This window comes from Gymnodraco acuticeps, unplaced genomic scaffold (assembly GCF_902827175.1).
Source record: "Gymnodraco acuticeps unplaced genomic scaffold, fGymAcu1.1, whole genome shotgun sequence".
Lineage (NCBI taxonomy): Eukaryota > Metazoa > Chordata > Actinopteri > Perciformes > Bathydraconidae > Gymnodraco > Gymnodraco acuticeps.
Genome location: NW_022990449.1, coordinates 5,513 through 25,104, shown reverse-complemented (window position 1 = coordinate 25,104; position 19,592 = coordinate 5,513). Strand labels below are relative to the sequence as shown.

The following is a 19,592-nucleotide window of genomic DNA, read 5'->3' as shown; positions in this document are numbered from 1 at the left end:
AATAGGAACCACAATGTAAACACTGTTAACAATGATCCTGCTAAGAGAATTTGTGGAACATATACACAACTGTTTCTGCTGGAAAATATATAATATCCTCCTATGTCCGTGCTTTAAAAAAATGTCTTGTAATCGCTTGTAATCCGAGCTATGTGCACGCAGTGGCTCGATGCTCTGCATTAAACTCATGTAGTGAACGGCATTTCAAATATAGTTGACATAATGAGTCAGGGTATGTTGTAAATTATGAATCTTGTAAATGTCCTGTTTAACTTTAGATTTTTTTTACAAAAATATAAAATAAACTAATGCTGTATACACTTTACACTATACACTGGCCTTATTGTTATTACGATCTGTTGATGATGACTTGGGGGAGTGGAGCCATTAAGCTTTTTTATGTTGACAGTTCAACCAGTGGAATGTGCACACTGCCAATTCTGCTGTTATAGCTCTTCACCTTATGCATAGCTCAATATTAAAGAAGCCTATGCTTATCTGTAAGACAGACACTTAATCATTTGATACAACATAGATATTTGTGCTTGCTTTATAAAACAGTTACCACCAGGTTTTACTGTAAACATTACATTACTTGTTAGACGCTTTTATCCAAAGCGATTTACATACATTCAGTACTGTGGACAATCCCCACAGGAGCAATTTGGGGTGAAGTGTCTCAGGGACACAACGACATGCTGACTGCAGTGGGACTCGAACTTGCTACCCCCCTGATTCAAAGTCCAGCACACTATCCACTGAGCCACAGCCACCCCAGCATGGTATCACAGCAAGTTTTTATTATTTGGTGTTTTTATAATGTTCTGTATACGGAGCCACCTAAAGCTGCAGCTGGGAACTATATTAAAAAACAAGATTAGGAATAACGTGTTATATTTGCTAGAACTATGCTTTGCTGTCAATATATCTTGAAATTTAAACATGAAACAATTCATTTGTGAAAATCACATTCTACTGCTTTCATTTGCTTTCAACAGTACTACAAATCCAAAGTCATCTGACTCAATAGTAAGATGTCAAATATGACTTAAAGGTGGGGAAGGTAAGTTTGAGAAACCGGCTCGAGATACACTTGTTGTTATATTCCATGGAATGCTCTTAACATCCCGATAGCAATGAATATCTGAAGTGCTTTGACAACAAATCCATAAAACATGTCATCTGTGGAAGCCGTAGTACTGTAGAAAGTACGACCAATCATCTGAGCCGGCTAAAGTAACTGGATGGCCTAACTGCCTGTCAGCCTTCCATCTGTGCACAAACTTATCTCGTGCCCTCATTGGTCATGTGTGCGTCCGTGTGTGTTGAAGGAGGAGCTCTGTAAGGAAGTGGCAGATTTCTCCCGGCTGTGTATTTTCAAATTCTAGCGCACTCCAGCTGGTTTCTCCAACATTACCTACCCCACCTTTAAGTGTTTTTAATTGATATGTCTACAAAAGTAATGTATGAGTGGTGGGATAAAAACAATGTGACATTGTGAGAGGGGTCTCAGAGAGTGGAGAGCCTACAGAGATGTATGTTGAACATTTTATTATAACTTTATTTAACCCTGTCAGCCCTTTCGTATGTCTCTCAATATAGAATAAAGAGGTGTTTACTGCTGGATCTGCTTGTACTCCAGGGTTGCCAACTCTCACGCATCAGGCGTGTGACACACGCTTTCACTCTCAATCTCACGCTCTCACGCTGCCCAAACTATTCTCACGCCAAAAACAAGATGAACCGGCGATCGTTTTTGGTTGGTTATAATGTTGAGTTGACAGCTGCTCAAGCTGTCGATCCGCCCCCACCACTCTTAACAACGTTAACAGACAGCAGAGCAGTGGGAGCCGGTTGGTCAATCCCCGACCCGTATTGCGCATGCGCAGATCTAAGATCCAGTAGAAATGATAACATGTAAAAGTCTGCTGCTTATTGTTCTACTAGGCCAAAATAGAGTCAAAGAGTATATGAGAGTGAGAGTGTGTTAATTAATATATTTGGCAGTTTGGAGTAAGTCTGTAGATTTGTTTGTGTGTGTGTTTCATGTATAGGCCTCTCACGATAATTAATTTTGTTGGATACATTTTCCCAGAAATTATTGCGATAAACGATAATATTGACCATTTTAGACCACTGACATAATGATAATATATAATAATAATTCAAGTACATCCTTTCAAACTGCTAGTCACATCCTCATGTAAATGGCAATTTATCGAGTTCATTTTTATTGATCGTATGATAAGTCAATTCATTGCTTATCGTAACAGGCACACAATAAAACAGTGGAAAACAAACGTGTGTTTGACTTTCATTAGTGAATGAAACTGTGTGCCCTTTATAGTCTGTGTCCAATATTGTGTATTTGTATATATATCCCATATATATGCTAAGGTCCCGCTGCTGACATGATAGCAGTCATTTAGTGCATATGTGTAATTAAACCCATGATATCAAAATCTCACCAGCCAGGTACCCCAAGTTGGCAACCCTGTTGTACTCAGAATGGTGACATTTCGTTCTAAGCTTTTCACCAATTAATACCATATTTAAGATGGTTTTACCATTGATTCCAAATAACGAGAAAGGGATATCTCAACACTGAACAGATGGACAGCCGTTGTAACTGGTTTGAAACCAGTGCTTTCTGAGGTGGCCAATGCAATAACGTACAGAGTGCTGAAGCACTCTTTACTCAGACTCACAGACTCTTGCTGAGTGCTTGTACTCTGTTATTCTCAGTCCTTCATGCAGAAAGCTTGTTTGTAATAAAATACTCACAGATAATTTATTGAGTACATTCACTTCATATGAATAGCATCATGTATCTTCTAATCGCATTTCTGCATCACAAAAGCTAGATATTTCCCTCGGCTTTGGACACCAAAACTAAGTTAAAAGGCCCTGAATGTGGCACGCACAACTGAATGCTAATGTTGCTCTAACAGAGAGAGAAAATAGGCGCTGCAGCACAAGCTGTCAACATGTGTTTAACATTAAGCATTTAAAGATTCTAGCAATAGCTCAAAATACAAATATAGACCAGAAAATGTAATCAGCTGACATCAAACCCAATATGTAAACATTGAATGAAATGCCATTTATTCTAAACGGGTGATTGAAACAGACCTCATGAAACATCTAAAAAAAGACCAGGTCACTTAACTTGATGCATCTATATAGAGAAACATCTTGCACATTATCCAGCAGCAATTGCTTTATGCCACAGAGGAGAGCAATAAGAGACATCCTGTTGTGAGGCCCAGCTAGCTAAAGAGTGAGCTAATAATCCCAATCCACACCATCTACCCATTACCAGTCCCTGAGTTATAGTAATCTGGATTAAAACATCTGGAACAGGCCCTTTCTGTGACTAGTGAGATAGATAAACTGACTGCAAACTCTACCTACTGCCTCTGGAACTGAGACCTGTTCCCGTGGCTTGTCGTACAGGCTAGCATCGCCTCGCTAACAGCTGTGAGCTGAAAAATGCAAAGGTATCCAACCAGCGGTTGCGATGCAGCATGCAACCACAGCCAAGCTTGATTTCAGCCGGTGGTCCATGGTTGGCTGGTGCAGCTGGCTGTTTGCGAAGCTTTACGTAGCATGCGAGCCACTGACCTAAATCCACAAATCTGCTGGTCTCAATCACAGGAACTCTCCAAATAAATGAGAGCTGTCCTGGGAGGAGCCGGGTTGAGCCACCGCACAGGGTGTAGATGACACACAGTGATAGTAATTCACTGTGTGCTGGGTGGGTGCTTCATCCTATCACTTGTCATATTGTTTTACACTAAGAAATTAGAATGTGCTCGTATGGTCGTATGGTCTTACGAGTCGAAATATCTCTGCTTTTTCACACAATATCGTAATTCCACTAACAAGGCTATTTTAGATGCCACGGTTAGGGAAATGTTAACGTGGGAAAGGGTAAAAAGGGTTTATTATGTTGTTTTACAATGATTTCATGTTTTTAATCTATCCTTAACATGTCTGTCTGATCATGTGTCTAATCTTTCTAGCTTTCAAAGAATTAGCCGTAGGTCAATAAGCAGCAACAATTAGCTTGTGACGCTAATCCTGCCCACACTACACTGGGTACACAGTGGGTGATACAGGCAAAGATGGAAAGTGCTCTTGTCAATGATGAGCAAACAACTTTTTCAAAGATCAAACATGAGATCATTTATGATTCAGGTAGAGAGGATGAGGATCATGTCTGCAGAATAAGCATGTGAGCTAGTTAAGAGTTGTTGAAGAGGGTACAAAGAGAGCTGAGACAGCTTCTGCAGATATAAGGAACAGTGTCTAATATAAGGACATGGATGACAGCAAACAGTGCAAGGTATGCGGTGGATAGATTTAGCTCAGTAAGCTAGCGGAGTGAGCACATCTGTCTGACTGACCTTTCTCGCTGACGCTTTCCATGTCCACGTCCTCACAGCTGGTGTACTCGGGCGTGGAGCCGCCTTCCTCCTCTGAGCTGCTGATGGACATCTGCCTCTTGTTGACTCCGCGCTTGCTCTTGTATGACCGTGGAGGGGGCGGCCGCAAAGACTCCGACTGGTCCGAACTCTGAGAGTCCTTCCTCAGCAGGTTGTCCCCACCCTTAACCCTTGGTGTCCGTGTTGTACCGGGCTCTAGGTGGCCTTTGTTCGGGCCCCAATCTGGAGGCACCGGTCCCCCAGGTTGGGGTCCTGATTTCACTCCACCTGCAGGCAAAGTTCCCCCTCCAACCCCCACGGTCCTATCCACAGAGTAGGCTCGGTGGTTCTCCAGGAGGGCCTTGTCCCCCTCCCCACCCCCACCCCTCCTGGCCAGACGGTTCTCAGGCACCTCCCCTCGTCCCCCTCCTCCTTCCCCAGGTCCCAGTCCCACCTCGTTGATAGCCAGATCACTGTGTCGTCGTTCATGGCGGACCTTGGATACCTTAGCATGCATGCGCATCTCCTGCTCCTCCTTCTGTGGTTTCACAGGGTATCGTGCCAGGTTGGGATCACTACGGTAACGGTTCTGGAACTCCTCCTCCCGGCGCTGGCGCTCCCTCTGCTCCTCGTCCTCTGGGCGTCTCCGGTGCGACTCTGAACGACCCAAGTTCCCCTCCCCGTCCTCGTAGTCCTGAGAGTGGATCTTTTCCAGCCTCCGTCCTTCTCCTAAGCGTCTGTCACCTCTTTCCCCAGGAACCACTCGCTCATCCAGGGATGACTGAGAGGACAACTTCCCACCAGGTCTCCGGCCACTCCCCCGCCCCATGCCTCCTTTACCATTTTGTTCATGGAGGGAAACTGGCCTTTTCCTGTATGAGAAGAGGATTCATTATACCAACATTTCATACAGTCTGACAGGCCTTTGTAGAGAAATATAAGTATTTCATTTGATTTCACTGTACAAGATTTAAGCATCTTTGGGTCCAGAAAAGCGCTATATAAAATTAATATATTATTATTATATTATTATTATTAATTTAACATTCTGTTCTTGTATATCTTATTCAATTTACAGGTATACTGTATAGACTCCCGCATTTAATTCACTTACAACATTCTCAGCATTATTAAGCTAAATGTATTTATTTATTTCTGTATATAGTTGACTTCATCTGCATTACTCGCACATTGGTCTGCAACATAAACTGCACCATTTTATTCTAATCCATTTGTATTTAATTGGTCATTTGTTTTATTGTTTTAAGTCCCATACTGTATGTATTATGTTGCATTGTTTTGGGCTTGGGACTTAAGTTTGTATTATTGCCAAACCTACACTGTAGTTACTTTGTATATGACAATAAGTCCTTTGGCTCTTTGAAGATGAAAATATCCTGTGCTAAGAATTAACCATTGTCACTTTTTCTACACATAAAACTACTAACTGACAAAACTACTTTCTAAAATCACACACTCTGCCTCAAAATGGATTGAGCGTCCCAAGATCAAAATCTGTGACCTAGCTTCTCAAATAGTTAAGCTGGAAATACATAGATCTATTTATTTTTGTATACACCAGGGATTAAAAAACAACAGATCAGATTTAGCCAGCAAGCATTCCTAGCTTTCTGGGTTTTGACAAATCATGGTTACCATTCTCAATGCCTTTTATGTTCATTCAAATAGGTACATTTGTAAAATATCTCAGACGTGTTGTTAACGCCTTACTTTTCTCGCGGTGGTTCACTTTGGGACCGGGAGCCGGGCATGGTGTCTGCCCCCTTGGCAGCAGGGACACCGGTGGGGGGCTGCGTCCCGTCCGGCGGACCTGCGTTGGAGTTGGTGATGGAGGGCGGGGCTTGGGACCTGGAGCGGAGTAGCTTCCTGTCCCGCTGGGCCTCACCTCCAATGGCTGGGATGTCCAAGGAGCTGCCCCGGCTCCCAGGCTGCACCCCCGACCCCGAAAACCATTCTCCTGATTTGGTGAGAATCTCTTGCTGTTTACGGCACAGGTTGCATACCCACATTACCTACAAAGGTTGAAAGGAGAGAAGCATTAAAGTAGTATTAAAGAATGACATTATATTAATAGAATACCTAAAAGTGATATGGCATGCCTTTGACACAAAAGTCTAACAAATCACAAAACATACATTTATTTTAAAATATACCCCAAACAAATGTTGAACACCTTTTATAGCTCATAGATGTCGGAAAGCGGTCCTTTCTCTTCCTTCCTTTGTTACAGCTAATCAATGTAAGATAACACTCAGACATGACAGACTGTTCCAACATATCCACTTTCTGTGAGCCCAGTGACCATCTACAGAACCCCTAAAGAGGTCATGTTTCACCTGCCCGTCGGACTATTGATGTAAACTCTATTGCTTTTTTAAAATCTTTAACACATCAATATTATTTTGTATGTGTTATGCTCATGTTGGTGATACAATAAAAATATCAGTCTGTAGAGGGCTAAAAATAATGCTGTAGTGGAGGAGGGGGAAGGGAAAATGTAATCTAAACGGTACGATATTGTTTTAATCCAAAAAGAGAAAGCTCAAAGCCATTCTAGTGCATCCTCTTTGCACATTAAATCATTCTCTGTCATTTAGATTCTATGAAATGCACAACATTGGATGACTACAGCCATATACAGTCACCATGATAACATTTCATTCTTCCTCTTCTAAATCAAACCCTATAGACAACATCAAATACTCACATGTAGCCATGGCTACTGAATATCCCCTCACTTCCACGGTACACAAACAGGGTTTATCTCCCTCAGTATTTATAATCCCAACGATTTATAGTCCGAGAACAAATCCAAAGCAAAGAGGAAACACGGTCGTCCCTTGTATTTCACTGCAGAGCCTTTGGCAGAAGTTGAACAACTAAAACACCTCTGGGACCTCCGGAAACCCCAAAATGTTACTCCTTGACGGCCGCTGTCACGGAGTGTTAGCAGTCAGTTTAGCAGTTAGCCTTCAGAGCGCCAAAGCACATTCATCATGGCCTGATTGAATCCCAGTTGGCGCATGTCCAGACTAATCTCAAATAAATCAGCTGTCCACACGGCCCACAGCTGTCGGAAGCAGCCCAGCCATCTCTCTCTCTCTCTCTCTCTCTCTCTCTCTCTCTCTATCTCTCTCTCTCTCTCTCTCTCTCTCTCTCTCTCTCTCTCTCTCTCTCTCTCTCTCTCTCTCTCTCTCTCTCTCTCTCTCTCTCTCTCTCTCTCTCTCCACATCTTTACCTCAGCTGGGGGAGACAGATTAGCAGTGGCCAACAATCCTTTCAGCCTCTCACCATTTTTAAACTCATCAGATGACAACGGCAGCTCACAATTCAAAAACTTCTAACCAACAGGATATCGCTCCTGCCTCATTCATCCCCCTCAGGGCTCAGGCACACCCAGGTTAGAGATTCAGCACGGACGTCCGAGCCTTCCTCCTCCTTTCGTCCCAGGGGAATTTGTGTACAGCAAAACAAATGTGTTCCCCACCGCTCAAATTTCAGACAAATAAAACAGTCAAATGTGTCTTCACAACTGTTAAAGTTCAACCTGAAGAAGTCGTTTTTAATAATGTATTGTTTAGAACTACAATTCGGGTTCTGTTGCAAATTTGAGGCTTTGTTTTTTTAAGGATCTTGACATGTTTTACAAAATATGTTTTGACTTTTATCCAAACTTTTGAAATGGTGTGAGGTTTCAACAGTTGACGCTACACTCTAAAAAATGCTGGGTTATTTCTATAAACACATTGCTGGGTTGATTTGGCTGGGTCATAATTAGGGCTGCCCGATTTTGGGAAAAAATCTAATTGCGATTTTTCTGACAAATATTGCGATTGCGATTCGAATTGCGATATTTGTTTTTAAACGACCCAACGGAAGTTTATTGTAAAATGCGGCCAGAACTCCGGCTAGGAAGGTCGTATCAACGTGCTCCCGTCTCTAGCACCCCCGCAGCCCGAGCTACGAGTGAAAGAACTAAACTTACATGAAACTTCCGTTGGGTTGCTTTAAAGTCAAGCTTCAGTTTAAGATTCACCCTGTAATAGAAACACGTGATGGAGCAGTACTAACCTGACTCAGAAACCATCTAGGAAAGCTCCATTGGAAGCCATTTGGAAAGGGCAGGCACTTTCAAAAGCACTTGGCAGGTGATTGGATCAATCTGTCTATCACCTTCTATCATGGGCTACTTCTGATTACATTACATTACATTGCATTTAGCTGACGCTTTTATCCAAAGCGACATACAATAAGTGCGTTCGACCAACAAAATACAAACTTGAAGAAAACAGAATCATATAAGTACATCAGGTTTCATAGAGCAAAAACATTTCAAGTGCTACTCAACTGGCTTTAGATAAGCCAGTCCTTTATTAGTATATAAGTGCTTTGTTAATAGTTCTATTGCTCGAAGTGGAGTCGAAAGAGATGAGTTTTCAGTCTGCGCCGGAAGGTGTGTAAGCTATCTGCTGTCCTGATGTCAATGGGGAGCTCATTCCACCATTTTGGAGCTAGGATAGCAAACCCACGTGTTTTTGCTGATGGGAACTTGGGTCCCCTTCGCAGCGAGGGTGCAGCGAGTCGTTTCGTTGATGCAGAGCGGAGTGCACGTGCTGGGGTGTACGGTTTAACCATGTCCTGGATGTAGGAAGGGCCAGATCCATTCGCAGCATGGTACGCAAGTACCATTGTCTTGAAGTGGATTCTAGCAGTTACCGGAAGCCAGTGAAGGGAGCGGAGGAGCGGCGTGGTGTGGGAGAATTTAGGAAAGTTGAAGACCAGACGAGCCGCTGCATTCTGGATGAGCTTACAGAGGTCGGATGGCACATGCAGGTAGACCAGCCAGGAGGGAGTTGCAGTAGTCTAGGCGTGAGATGACGAGAGCCTGGACCAGAACCTGCGTGGCTTTCTGGGTCAGCTGGGGACGTATCCTCCTGATGTTGTAAAGCGTGTATCTGCAGCAGCGGGTTGTAGCAGCGATGTTTGCAGTGAAGGACAGTTTGTTATCTAGGGTCACACCCAGATTCCTTGCAGTCTGAGTCGGGGAAACAACAGAGGTGCCGATGTTGATTGTTAGGTCAAGAGTGGGACAATCTTTTCCCGGAAGGAAGAGCAGTTCAGTCTTGTCAAGGTTGAGCTTGAGGTGATGAGCAGACATCCACTGAGAGATGTCAGCTAGACAAGCAGAGATGCGTGCAACGACCTGGGTCTCTGAGCGGGGAAAGGACAGAATTAATTGGGTGTCGTCAGCGTAGCAGTGGTAAGAAAAACCATGCGGGCTAATGACAGATCCGAGCGAGTTTGTGTACAAGGAGAAGAGGAGGGGACCGAGAACAGAGCCCTGAGGGACCCCTGTAGTTAATTGACAAGGGTCGGACTCCGACCCTCTCCAAGTAACCCTGTAGGTGCGGTCTTTGAGGTATGAGGTGATGAGGGAAAGTGCAGAGCCTGAAACTCCAAGTTCTTGGAGAGTGCGAAGGAGGATCTGATGATTCACCGTGTCGAATGCAGCAGACAGGTCCAAAAGGATGATGACAGAGGAGAGGGAGGCTGCTTTAGCAGTGTGCAGTTCCTCAGTGACAGCAAGGAGGGCAGTTTCTGTGGAGTGACCTGCCTTGAAATCAGACTGGTGCGGATCCAGAAGGTTGTTCTGATGGAGATAACAGGAGAGTTGTTTAAAGACAGCGCGTTCAAGTGTTTTAGACAGGAACGGGAGGAGAGAGACAGGCCTGTAGTTTATAACATCAGACGGGTTGAGAGTGGGTTTCTTTAGGAGGGTTTACTCTTGCCTCCTTGAGACTGTTTGGAAAGTGACCAGAAGTTAGAGAAGTGTTGATGAAATGGGTGAGAAACGGTAGAATATCAGGAGCGATAGTCTGAAGGAGGTTTGAAGGGATAGGGTCCAGAGGACAGGTGGTAGGGCAGGGCAGAGATAATGAGGGTAAGAACCTCACTTGGAGAGAGAGGGGAAAAGGAGGTTAGTGTGTTGGTGAAAGGAGGGTCTGGTGACCCAGCGGTGAGTAAAGGTGAGTCAGAAAAAGAAGAGCGAATATCATCAACCTTTTTTTCAAAGTGGTTAACAAAGTCGCTTGACAGAAGGGAGGAGGGGGAAGAGGCTTTTGGAGGGTCCATGAGGGAGGAGAAGATGGAAAATAGTTTTTTGGGATTAGAATAGGAAGATTGGATCTTATCTTGAAAGAAAGTGCTTTTTGCCTGAGAGATCGAAGCAGAGAAAGAGGAGAGGAGAGCCTGATAGGTTAGGACGTTGTCATGGTGTTTGGATTTCCACCGTTTCCGCTCTGCTGCCCGAAGGACGGTTATATTAGCACGCAGTGCGTCATCGAGCCAGGGAGCAGGAGGGGACAGACGAGCCTGCCGAGATGTGAGAGGACAGAGAGAGTCCAGAGAGGATGAGAGAGTAGAGAGGAGAGTTTCTGCAGCAGAGTTTGGAGGTAGGAGTTGGAACGAGTCAGAGGAAGGGAGGGCTGAGAGCACAGAGGAGGCAAAGGTAGAGGGGGAGAGGGAATGAAGGTTACGGCGGACAGGTGCAGGATGAGAAGAGATTAGTTCGTTATGTTTGGAAAGGGGTAGAGAGAATGAAATGAAGAAGTGATCGGATGTGTGGAGCGGGTTTACAGAGAGGTTAGAAGTAGCGCAGTTCCTTGAGAATATGAGATCAAGGACATTGCCAGCTTTATGAGTTGGTGGGGATGAAGACAGTGAGAAAGCAAAGGCAGTTAACAGAGTTAACATTGATTAACAATGGCTGGTACATGTGGAGCACAGCACTTCTGATTGGTGTGGATGACTGAGACACAAGAAGAAAAAAAAATGTTAAAATAAATCGCAGGCGATAATTTGATAATCGCATCATTTCAAATCGCGATTTCGATTTAAAATCGATTAATCGTTCAGCCCTAGTGATAATTATGGGTTATTTGGGTACTGTAAACACACTGGTGGGTTGTACATGCTGGGTCAAAGGGGTTATTAGGGCTTCAATTGCAGTTGAACACCTGCCTGGGTTATTTTTAACCCAGAGGTTGCTTTATTAATTTTCCTACTTCTGAATCATTCTGGAACCATCTTTTTGTCATTTCTCACAACACAAGGTATGTAACCTATATTTTATCACTATATGTTACCTATTTTTATATAATTATACAATTCTGTAACTTGTTGAATCACTAGTAACTAAGTGATTTTGAAAAACCACTAATCAGCCAGTGATTTCACAGAATCACCAGTGTTCTTGCACACTGTAAGACCGAACATTACAAGCTTCTGAAAGAAAATGGGTTGTTTTAACTCAAACATTTAAAAAAGTTAATTCACCGCTAATTTTCTGATGACTATGAACTGATTTTTAATATTGTGTATACAGTGTTCAACCACTTAGGGTCATATTGGTAATAGTACTCAAACATTTTTACTGAATCTGTCTGACGTCATCACATATGTGCTCCGCTCCCGACGTGCCTAGACGTTCTATCACCCATGCCTTCACCAGAGTCCGCCATTAGCCCATGGATGTATAATAAGAACTGGATACAGCGTGGGAGGCGGGGCCTCATTCATTCCTATGAGAGTTGCTCAATGGCGCATGATGACAAAATGGCCCAACTTTTGAGAGAGCGAAACGTCACAGATTACCCGGCATGCCTGAGAAGTACCCGTATGTGCACTCATAGAGCATGCGCAACTTTAACCACGCCGCCCAAAAGGCTTGTTCACATTAAGCACGTGAATTTGCGTACACGTAACAGCACCGCGCGTTCATGACAGCATGGTACTGGATTTATATTAACGAGGCGGCAGTTAGCAGCTAGCGGCTAGCTAGTAAATTATGTTAAGTTACACATCAATCGTTATGTACTTTTATATTACGCTGACATCAGGATCTGATATCCAAGCAACAGAGCTTCATTTAGCATGATACTTGTGTGGGTTGTACATGAAACCACTTGGTAATATATAAAAATGTATATGTTGAAGCCTGTTATGATCAATTGTGAGTTAAAACTTGATCTAAAAAGTAGAGCTGATGATGGATTACTGTGGTGGAGTTAAAATAACAATAGCCTATTTCTTTTTTAAATGTGATGGAGTAAAAGGATAGTAACTGTGATTATTCATGTTAAGTAGCCCACAAGTAACTAAAACAATTGCAAGTGCAATAGGAACGTTAATACAGGAACGTTAATCTACTTCGGTAATATTAACTTTATTTAATACAACATTTACGGTACAAGATTTAATCATACAGCCCATGTAGTATAATATTTTACAAATGATGAATTACAGCAAACATGTGCAATATATCCATTATTACAGCTCCGTGGGCTGGCAGAAAGGCGATATGGTCCGTTGTTATTCATCTTGATATGCCACACCTGTGAGGTGGGATGGATTATCTCTGCAAAGGAGAAGTGCTCACTATCACAGATGTTTTCAGATTTGTGAACAATATTTGAGAGAAATGGTTATTTTGTGTATATAGAAAATGTTTTAGATCTTTGAGTTCATCTCAAGAAAAATGGGAGCAAAAACAAAAGTGTTGCGTTTATATTTTTGTTCAGTGTATAAGAAATGTGCAGAATATGACAGTTTAATGGTGGAGGTTACACACATATTGATAGATGTCTTGTAATGCACTGTTGAGGAACCTGTGACCCAAGTTTTTCATTCATTGCATAACTACACCATTTGTGTATATGAAATGTCAATAAACCTTAGACAATCTTGAAATCTTGAAAGGGATGTGCAAAACAGCCATTATATACAGTTTTTAATTAACTATTAGTAGAGAATAACGAGTAATGAATATGCTTTATACGGATCTGCAGATACATGTTTAGTCTTCTCAAGCACCAACTATCAAATATCTCTCCTGATTGTTGGCACTTGACAATCACCTTCCCTGAATTTTACTCAGGTGTAACTAAAGTCTGATTTAAGGGTTGTTTATATTTCACATCATTAATCAGAATCTGCAAAGTAACTCAAATAAATGTAGTGGAGTAAAAATACCAGGTTAACCTCTGAATTGTAGTGGAATAGAATTACAAAGTAACAATGAGCTGTCATGTGGGTATATATTAATGCTGGCCATTATGGATACAAGCGATTTTCACCCATTTAGTAATTACATGTTTTAAATGTGTACACACCAATGTGTTTCCTATCGCCTAAACCTCCAGGGCTGTACACAGTTTAATACTGTCAACTTCAAATTTTGGGAAAAACGAAAACGTCTTTTAAAACTACAATTCCCAGTAGAGACGTGCCATAGATAACATGTTGCGAAACACAATAGCCATCTAGTGTATTTCTGGGGGGGGTGTTCAAGTCCAGTTTTGAATAGTCTGCCGTGGTTTCGTTCCATTTCAAAGAGCTTGACGCTCGGCGTAACCTTGGCGCACTGCCACTCCAACATCCAATCCCAGAGCTTGAAGATTAATCACGGGGTTTGTCAACGGGACTGTAGTCCCAAACGATAGCTGGGGATTATGGGTAGTGTAGTGTCTTCGGCCATCCTAAACTGAATTTTTTTCGGATAAAATATTGCATTAACAACACCACATCTGGCGTCACAGAGATCTTCTGTTACTGTCCTTTCTTCTTAGAGGAAGTACAGAAACACGTAACTCTGGATTTGTTTTAATGTTTGAGGTGCAATAAACGACACAGCAGCTTTTTGGCATGTTAAAACTATTATTTTCTGCCTCGCTCATGAGAGTAACAGCTGGCGAAATTACAGCCTCGCCTACTGATTTCAAATGTATGCTCCAAAATGATATTTATAAATGACTATTATCATTATTATAAGCAAGACAATAAATGGCAAAGATATGTAGAAATAAACTTATTTAAGATACGTTCATAAGAAACGTAACGTGGGAGAAAATATGTTTCTAGAAGATATGTAGAAAATAAACGTATTTGAGATACGTTCATAACGAACGTAACGTGGGAGAAAATACGTTTCTAGCTAAACGTAATTGAGAATGCAGTTTAGTTCTGTGGGAACGTAATTTTTAGGAGACAGGGTTGATTAAATCAGATGTTCTTTATGCTATAAACAACCAAATGTGTGTTGCCTTCTACACGAGGATGAACAATTAAAGAAAAGAAAATTAAGTTTAATATTTCAAAATTAGTGATCTGTACGTAGACTAGGCATCCCATATAACCTGGCTGAGCCAATATAAAACAATCAGCCACATCACTTTTCAATACATTATTGGTTACTATTTTTGAGGTACTTTTAGTTTGGCAGTAAACATAAGTCAGAGGTAAATGGTGTACTTTTCCTCCACTACATGTATTTAATACCTTTAGGTACTTCACAGATGTGGATGAATGATGTGAAATATAATCAAGTGTTGAATCAGACTTTAGTTCCACCTGGAGTAAATCCACAAGCTACCCTGCAGTATACAAAGTCATTCAAACTAGCTGCACCTTTACCAGCTTTGAGAACACTTTCATGATCAATCATTATAGGACTACTTTTACTGTCGCTACTTTCACTATATTTTGATGATAATACTGTTCTACTTTTACTTGAGGAACATTTTGAATGCAGGACTTTTACTGTGACAGAGTATTCCTACACTCTGGTACTTCTACTTTTACTAAGTACAAGATCTGAGTACTTATAATTTCACTACAAGATCTGAGTACTTGTACTTTTACTCAAGTACAATATCTGAGTACTTATTCCACCTCTGGTAGTGTATTAGTCTGAATTGTAGCCACAAAATCACACAGAGCTGCATAAAAATAGACTCACAATGGTAACAAGTGGAAAAAAATATTTACAAATGTGTACAATGATTTGTAATTATGACTACTCAAGACACCTGACTTATACATTTTCAAAGGAAGACTGTGTTTATTCTACAATTACATGGGATTAAAGCAAAATGTAGTTTTACTTGTATAATACTTCAATTTTATATAAAGACAGTTTGTTTTCATCTGTTTTCAAATAAACAAAGTCTTGGCTTTCAGAATATTAAACTTGTTTCGGCAAATTCAGATGATAAATACAAATTTGAAGCTTCGGCATAATTGCAAGCAGAGAACGGACTAATGTAACGTCACAGCAAGCATAACAACAGCCGGTGTTTCTTGAGAGTGTTTCCCCGGTACACAAACGCAAAAATACACAAACACACACACAATCGCGAGCTTCCCCCAGACCAGTAATACAAACGAAAATGTGTCTTCGGGTCAATGTGACTGATTTCGATAGAGCAAGTTACATTTGGTTTAGGCACGAAACATACTACCAGTAGAAATACCTTGCTTTCAAAATCGCTCTGTGTCGAATCAATAGATTATATTTCGTGACTATAACACGAAATGCCGTGAGTGCTTCATCCTCTGAACACCACAGGATGGCGACTGTAACGCACATAGCATAGGTACGCTCCTCTGAAATGATTGTCCCCTGCAATTATTATTATCCCTCAATCGAGTTCGCTATTCAGCTCGCTAACGTTAGCTTAAAGTCTTAAACAAACGTAACATGCAACATTAGCCTAATCTAAAATGCTCTACTATGGCGTACCTTTCATGTGGCTCGTCAGTGCAGACTCTCGCATCGTTATTTTTGCAAACTTTGCAGGATGCTACTCGTGGGCTTGACCCTCGTTTTAGCCATGGCTTGTATTTGTCTTCTGCTAGCCAACGCTTGTTGAAACTGCAACCTCCTGGCACACATCTATCACTCTCATCAGAATACCCAGGTCACATACAACACAAACACTTGCAGGTCGCGCGCATAGCGCGGGAAGGTGCAGCGGAGCTGTTTTATGTAGAAGCGAAGCAATTATTTTCTTTTAATCTAAAAAGCGAACTATTCAGTCAGACAGACATTTATTGTAAAAGTAAAGCATTTACATTTTCAAGCACTTTATCTCAATTTCAAGCACCATTCCCAAAATTCAAGCACTTTCCCAACCTTGAAAACACCACGTCAAATTTCAAGCATTTTCAAGGATTTCAAGCACCCGTACGAACCCTGTAACTTATATGCCTCTAAGTTAATAAAACATGCACAGACATGCATGCTGTAACAAAAAAGAAGAAAAGCGCAATGTTCAACTTTTGAGGCTAGATGCTTGCTCGAAGCTGGCGTCAGCCAATCAAATCCCGTTTTTGCAATTCCCGCCATTACAAGCGCTAGCCAATCAAACCGCGTTCAAGCTGGGAGAGCCAGACCGCAGTTCATTTCCTCATATTCCAAACGAGAAATTACGGTAGCAAATCACCCGGTTCTTTCCGACCAGAACTATTTACCGGGATACAAACCGGAGGAACCAGGCATGGAGGGAGGTGGCAGAGACAGTGGGTGAAACTGGTAGGTTTTCGCCTGTTTGGGGATTTTATATCCAGTTTACTTTATTTTAACATTGCTATTGCTTTATATGTCAGGGGCGGAAGATTCATGTGATTGGTTGTTGGTCGCGTTGCTAGCAAAAAATCGCCAAGCTTCAGACACGCCCAGCTTCAAGCTTTTTCGATGCCTGTAGTGTAGACGGGCCGTCACAGTAGAGAAACTGCCCCTACACAAGGCGGCGTGCGTTGACGCTTCTGCCCATTCACTTTGAATGGGGTGACGTCACGCTTAGCCGAACTGCATTGTGGGAGCAAAGCGTAGCTTTCATGTGATTGGTTGTTGGTCTTGACATGCCCGCAGGCAAGCGTCAACGCACGCCGCCGTTTGTAGGGTGCCTGTGAATATGGTTACGTTTTCCAATGGCTTGGAGATGCAAACTTTGTACTGCTGTCTTTGATACAAGGGCAGAGTTACTTGAACATTATAACATTATTATTCCCTTGATTTAAAAGTTAATGCAGACTACCTTTGCCCTGCGGCGCAATGAGATCATCAATGATGAGCTACCTGTTTGAGAGATCCTGGAACGCTGGCCTGCCTTGAAAATGGAGTCACAGGTGAAAATATTTTATTTATTACAACTATATAATTATTTTGTGTGCCTTTTGTCACTGATAACTTTGACATGTTTACTCAGATTTAGCATGTTATGCTTCCGTTTATCTCTGCTGCCTTCAGTCCACATATACATTGTACTGTGAATTAAATAGTCATTTTATATTTTGGCAGATTTGTGCAGAGTTTCACAGGATAACAAACCTCAACCTGAAGAACCACTTCTATGCGGAGTTGGATAGACCCCCCCCCGTCTTCCGAGCCTGTTCAGGAAGAAGGCGGCAAGCAAAGGAAAGGAAGCTGAACTTCTGGATCAGCTATTCGCCTCCTATGACCTCCAGGTGAGTCGGTTATGCCTCTTGGTGTTTTATTCTCATCTCAGAGTGGATTATCTTTGTCAAAATGGTAATCTCTTCAGTCATGGAAGAGCCCTTTCTTGTGATATCAATTGTTGTGTGGTTATACTGTTTGCATCCAAAGTAAAACATATGTTCTCACACTCAAGGAGCAAGGTGACGTCCATGTCCTCCGTGCTGCTGTCCTCCGTGCTCTGCCTGCATATCTGCATGAAGATGACTCCACGTTTCTGAGGCTGTGGCATGTAAGTCAGCATAATAACTGTTTTGAATGTATGTGACAGATCATCCAAAAATATAGTTTATCTTGTTACATTGTTTCAGGAGCTCTATCACAGGGAGACAATTATTTGAATTGTTATAGTGAAAAAATTATAATAAATGATAGATTTAGTTTGAAAAAGTATGAACTGTCCTGGTGTCATCAAAGCTTGATTCTGTCACTGAGGTGTTGTTAATCAAACATTATCTCTTGTGTTGCTCACATCCCATTCAGGTTCTAGTTCCAAGATTTGAATATTGCCATAAGAATTGTAATTATTGTAAGGTACACAATGGACATGTTGAACATAATCTCCCTTTACTTCAACACTTCAGAGGTGTTGAATATGATTTCTACTTAAGGATTTATTCGAAATTAAGCTCTAGGTTTCAGTGTAAAAAATGGGCTCATGTGATTTAATAAAATACACAATCAAGAGAGGGCTTTCTTTCCTGCAGCATCAGTGTTCAATAGAAAATAATCTCTAGTGTTCCCCATATTTTTTTGTATGTGTCGTAGGGAGAGATTATACTGTAAATACATATTCAGTTGCCAGTTTATTAGGTACAACTAGCTAATAGTAACAGTCTAATACAGTGATAAAATAAATCCTACCCTTATGAAGGTTATACATGTTTTTTTGTTGAAAGCATTTATGTCAACTGATTGGTTATTTTGGAGGCGACGTTTCTAGTGCTGTAACATTATGTTGTGCAATGCTAATAGGCGTTTCCTTAAACCCACATTATGCACAAAACATACGGTTATTTGATGTGATATGTCACTGATGTATTTTTCATAAAAAACATTTCTGAGAGAGGCAAGGCAATTTGGGTAACGTTTATCTGTTCTTGTCATCAGGTGGAGCAGTCTGATGATCCAGACACAGAGGGCATCGCGGTCGGACTTCTCATGATCAGTGCCAGGTCAACAGACGCCACGCTCTTCTGCCCAGAGAGGATCGCTGTTGTCATTGAGGGTAACGGAGTTATGGAACTCCCCACACTGGCTGACGCATTCATCCTGCTTTTTGCACTGACCTTTGCCCTGCATCTGAGCTACCCAAAAGACTTGGCCAACACTTTCAACTTCACCCAGAAAGTGTTGATGGGCCTGGATGAGGGGAACTTGAAGCCCAGGGTGTTGAGCCTGAAAAAGCTTTTGGCAGTTTAATCCTACCAACAAAGTTGCACTTTAACAATCACACACACACACACACACACACACACACACACACACACACACACACACACACACACACACACACACACACACACACACACACACACACACACACACACACACACACACACACACACACACACACACAGCACGCACGCACACACACACACACACACACACACACACACACACACACACACACACACACACACACACAACACACACACACACACACACACACACAATGTTCTCCTCTGTTTACACCCTGCTGCTTTACATCTGTGTTCTGTTGTGTGCATTGACAGATTTGTTACTGTTCAGCTTCAAGTTGAAGAACTGTTCGTAGATGTTTTATACTTGTATATGTATTGGGTCTTTAT

General features: G+C 41.9%; 1 protein-coding gene and 1 long non-coding RNA gene across 15 annotated transcripts in view; one reads left to right on the top strand and one right to left on the bottom strand.

Annotated features, from left to right (window-relative positions):
* The window catches only part of rims1b (regulating synaptic membrane exocytosis 1b), a 60,165-nt gene extending 52,259 nt beyond the window's left edge, over nt 1-7,906 (bottom strand). For 4 of the 14 annotated variants that reach the window (XM_034225688.1, XM_034225690.1, XM_034225687.1 and 1 more), the window contains exons 1-3: nt 7,740-7,902; nt 6,159-6,460; nt 4,410-5,299 (exon numbers count right to left, since the gene is read on the bottom strand). In XM_034225688.1, the coding sequence (XP_034081579.1) occupies nt 4,410-5,299; nt 6,159-6,460; nt 7,740-7,754 (1,207 nt within the window). In that variant the 5' untranslated portion in view covers nt 7,755-7,902. Of the gene's footprint in view, nt 1-4,409; nt 5,300-6,158; nt 6,461-7,155; nt 7,535-7,739 lie in introns of those variants that run through there. The other 10 variants (XM_034225692.1, XM_034225693.1, XM_034225694.1 and 7 more) reach the window with 8 other exon arrangements.
* Nucleotides 7,907-17,589: 9,683 nt separating this feature from the next.
* LOC117552330 lies at nt 17,590-19,284 on the top strand. The gene is made up of 3 exons (XR_004569930.1): nt 17,590-17,753; nt 17,918-18,013; nt 18,892-19,284. It is a non-coding gene; the product is annotated as an uncharacterized LOC117552330 (long non-coding RNA).
* The last annotated feature ends 308 nt before the right edge of the window (nt 19,285-19,592 follow it).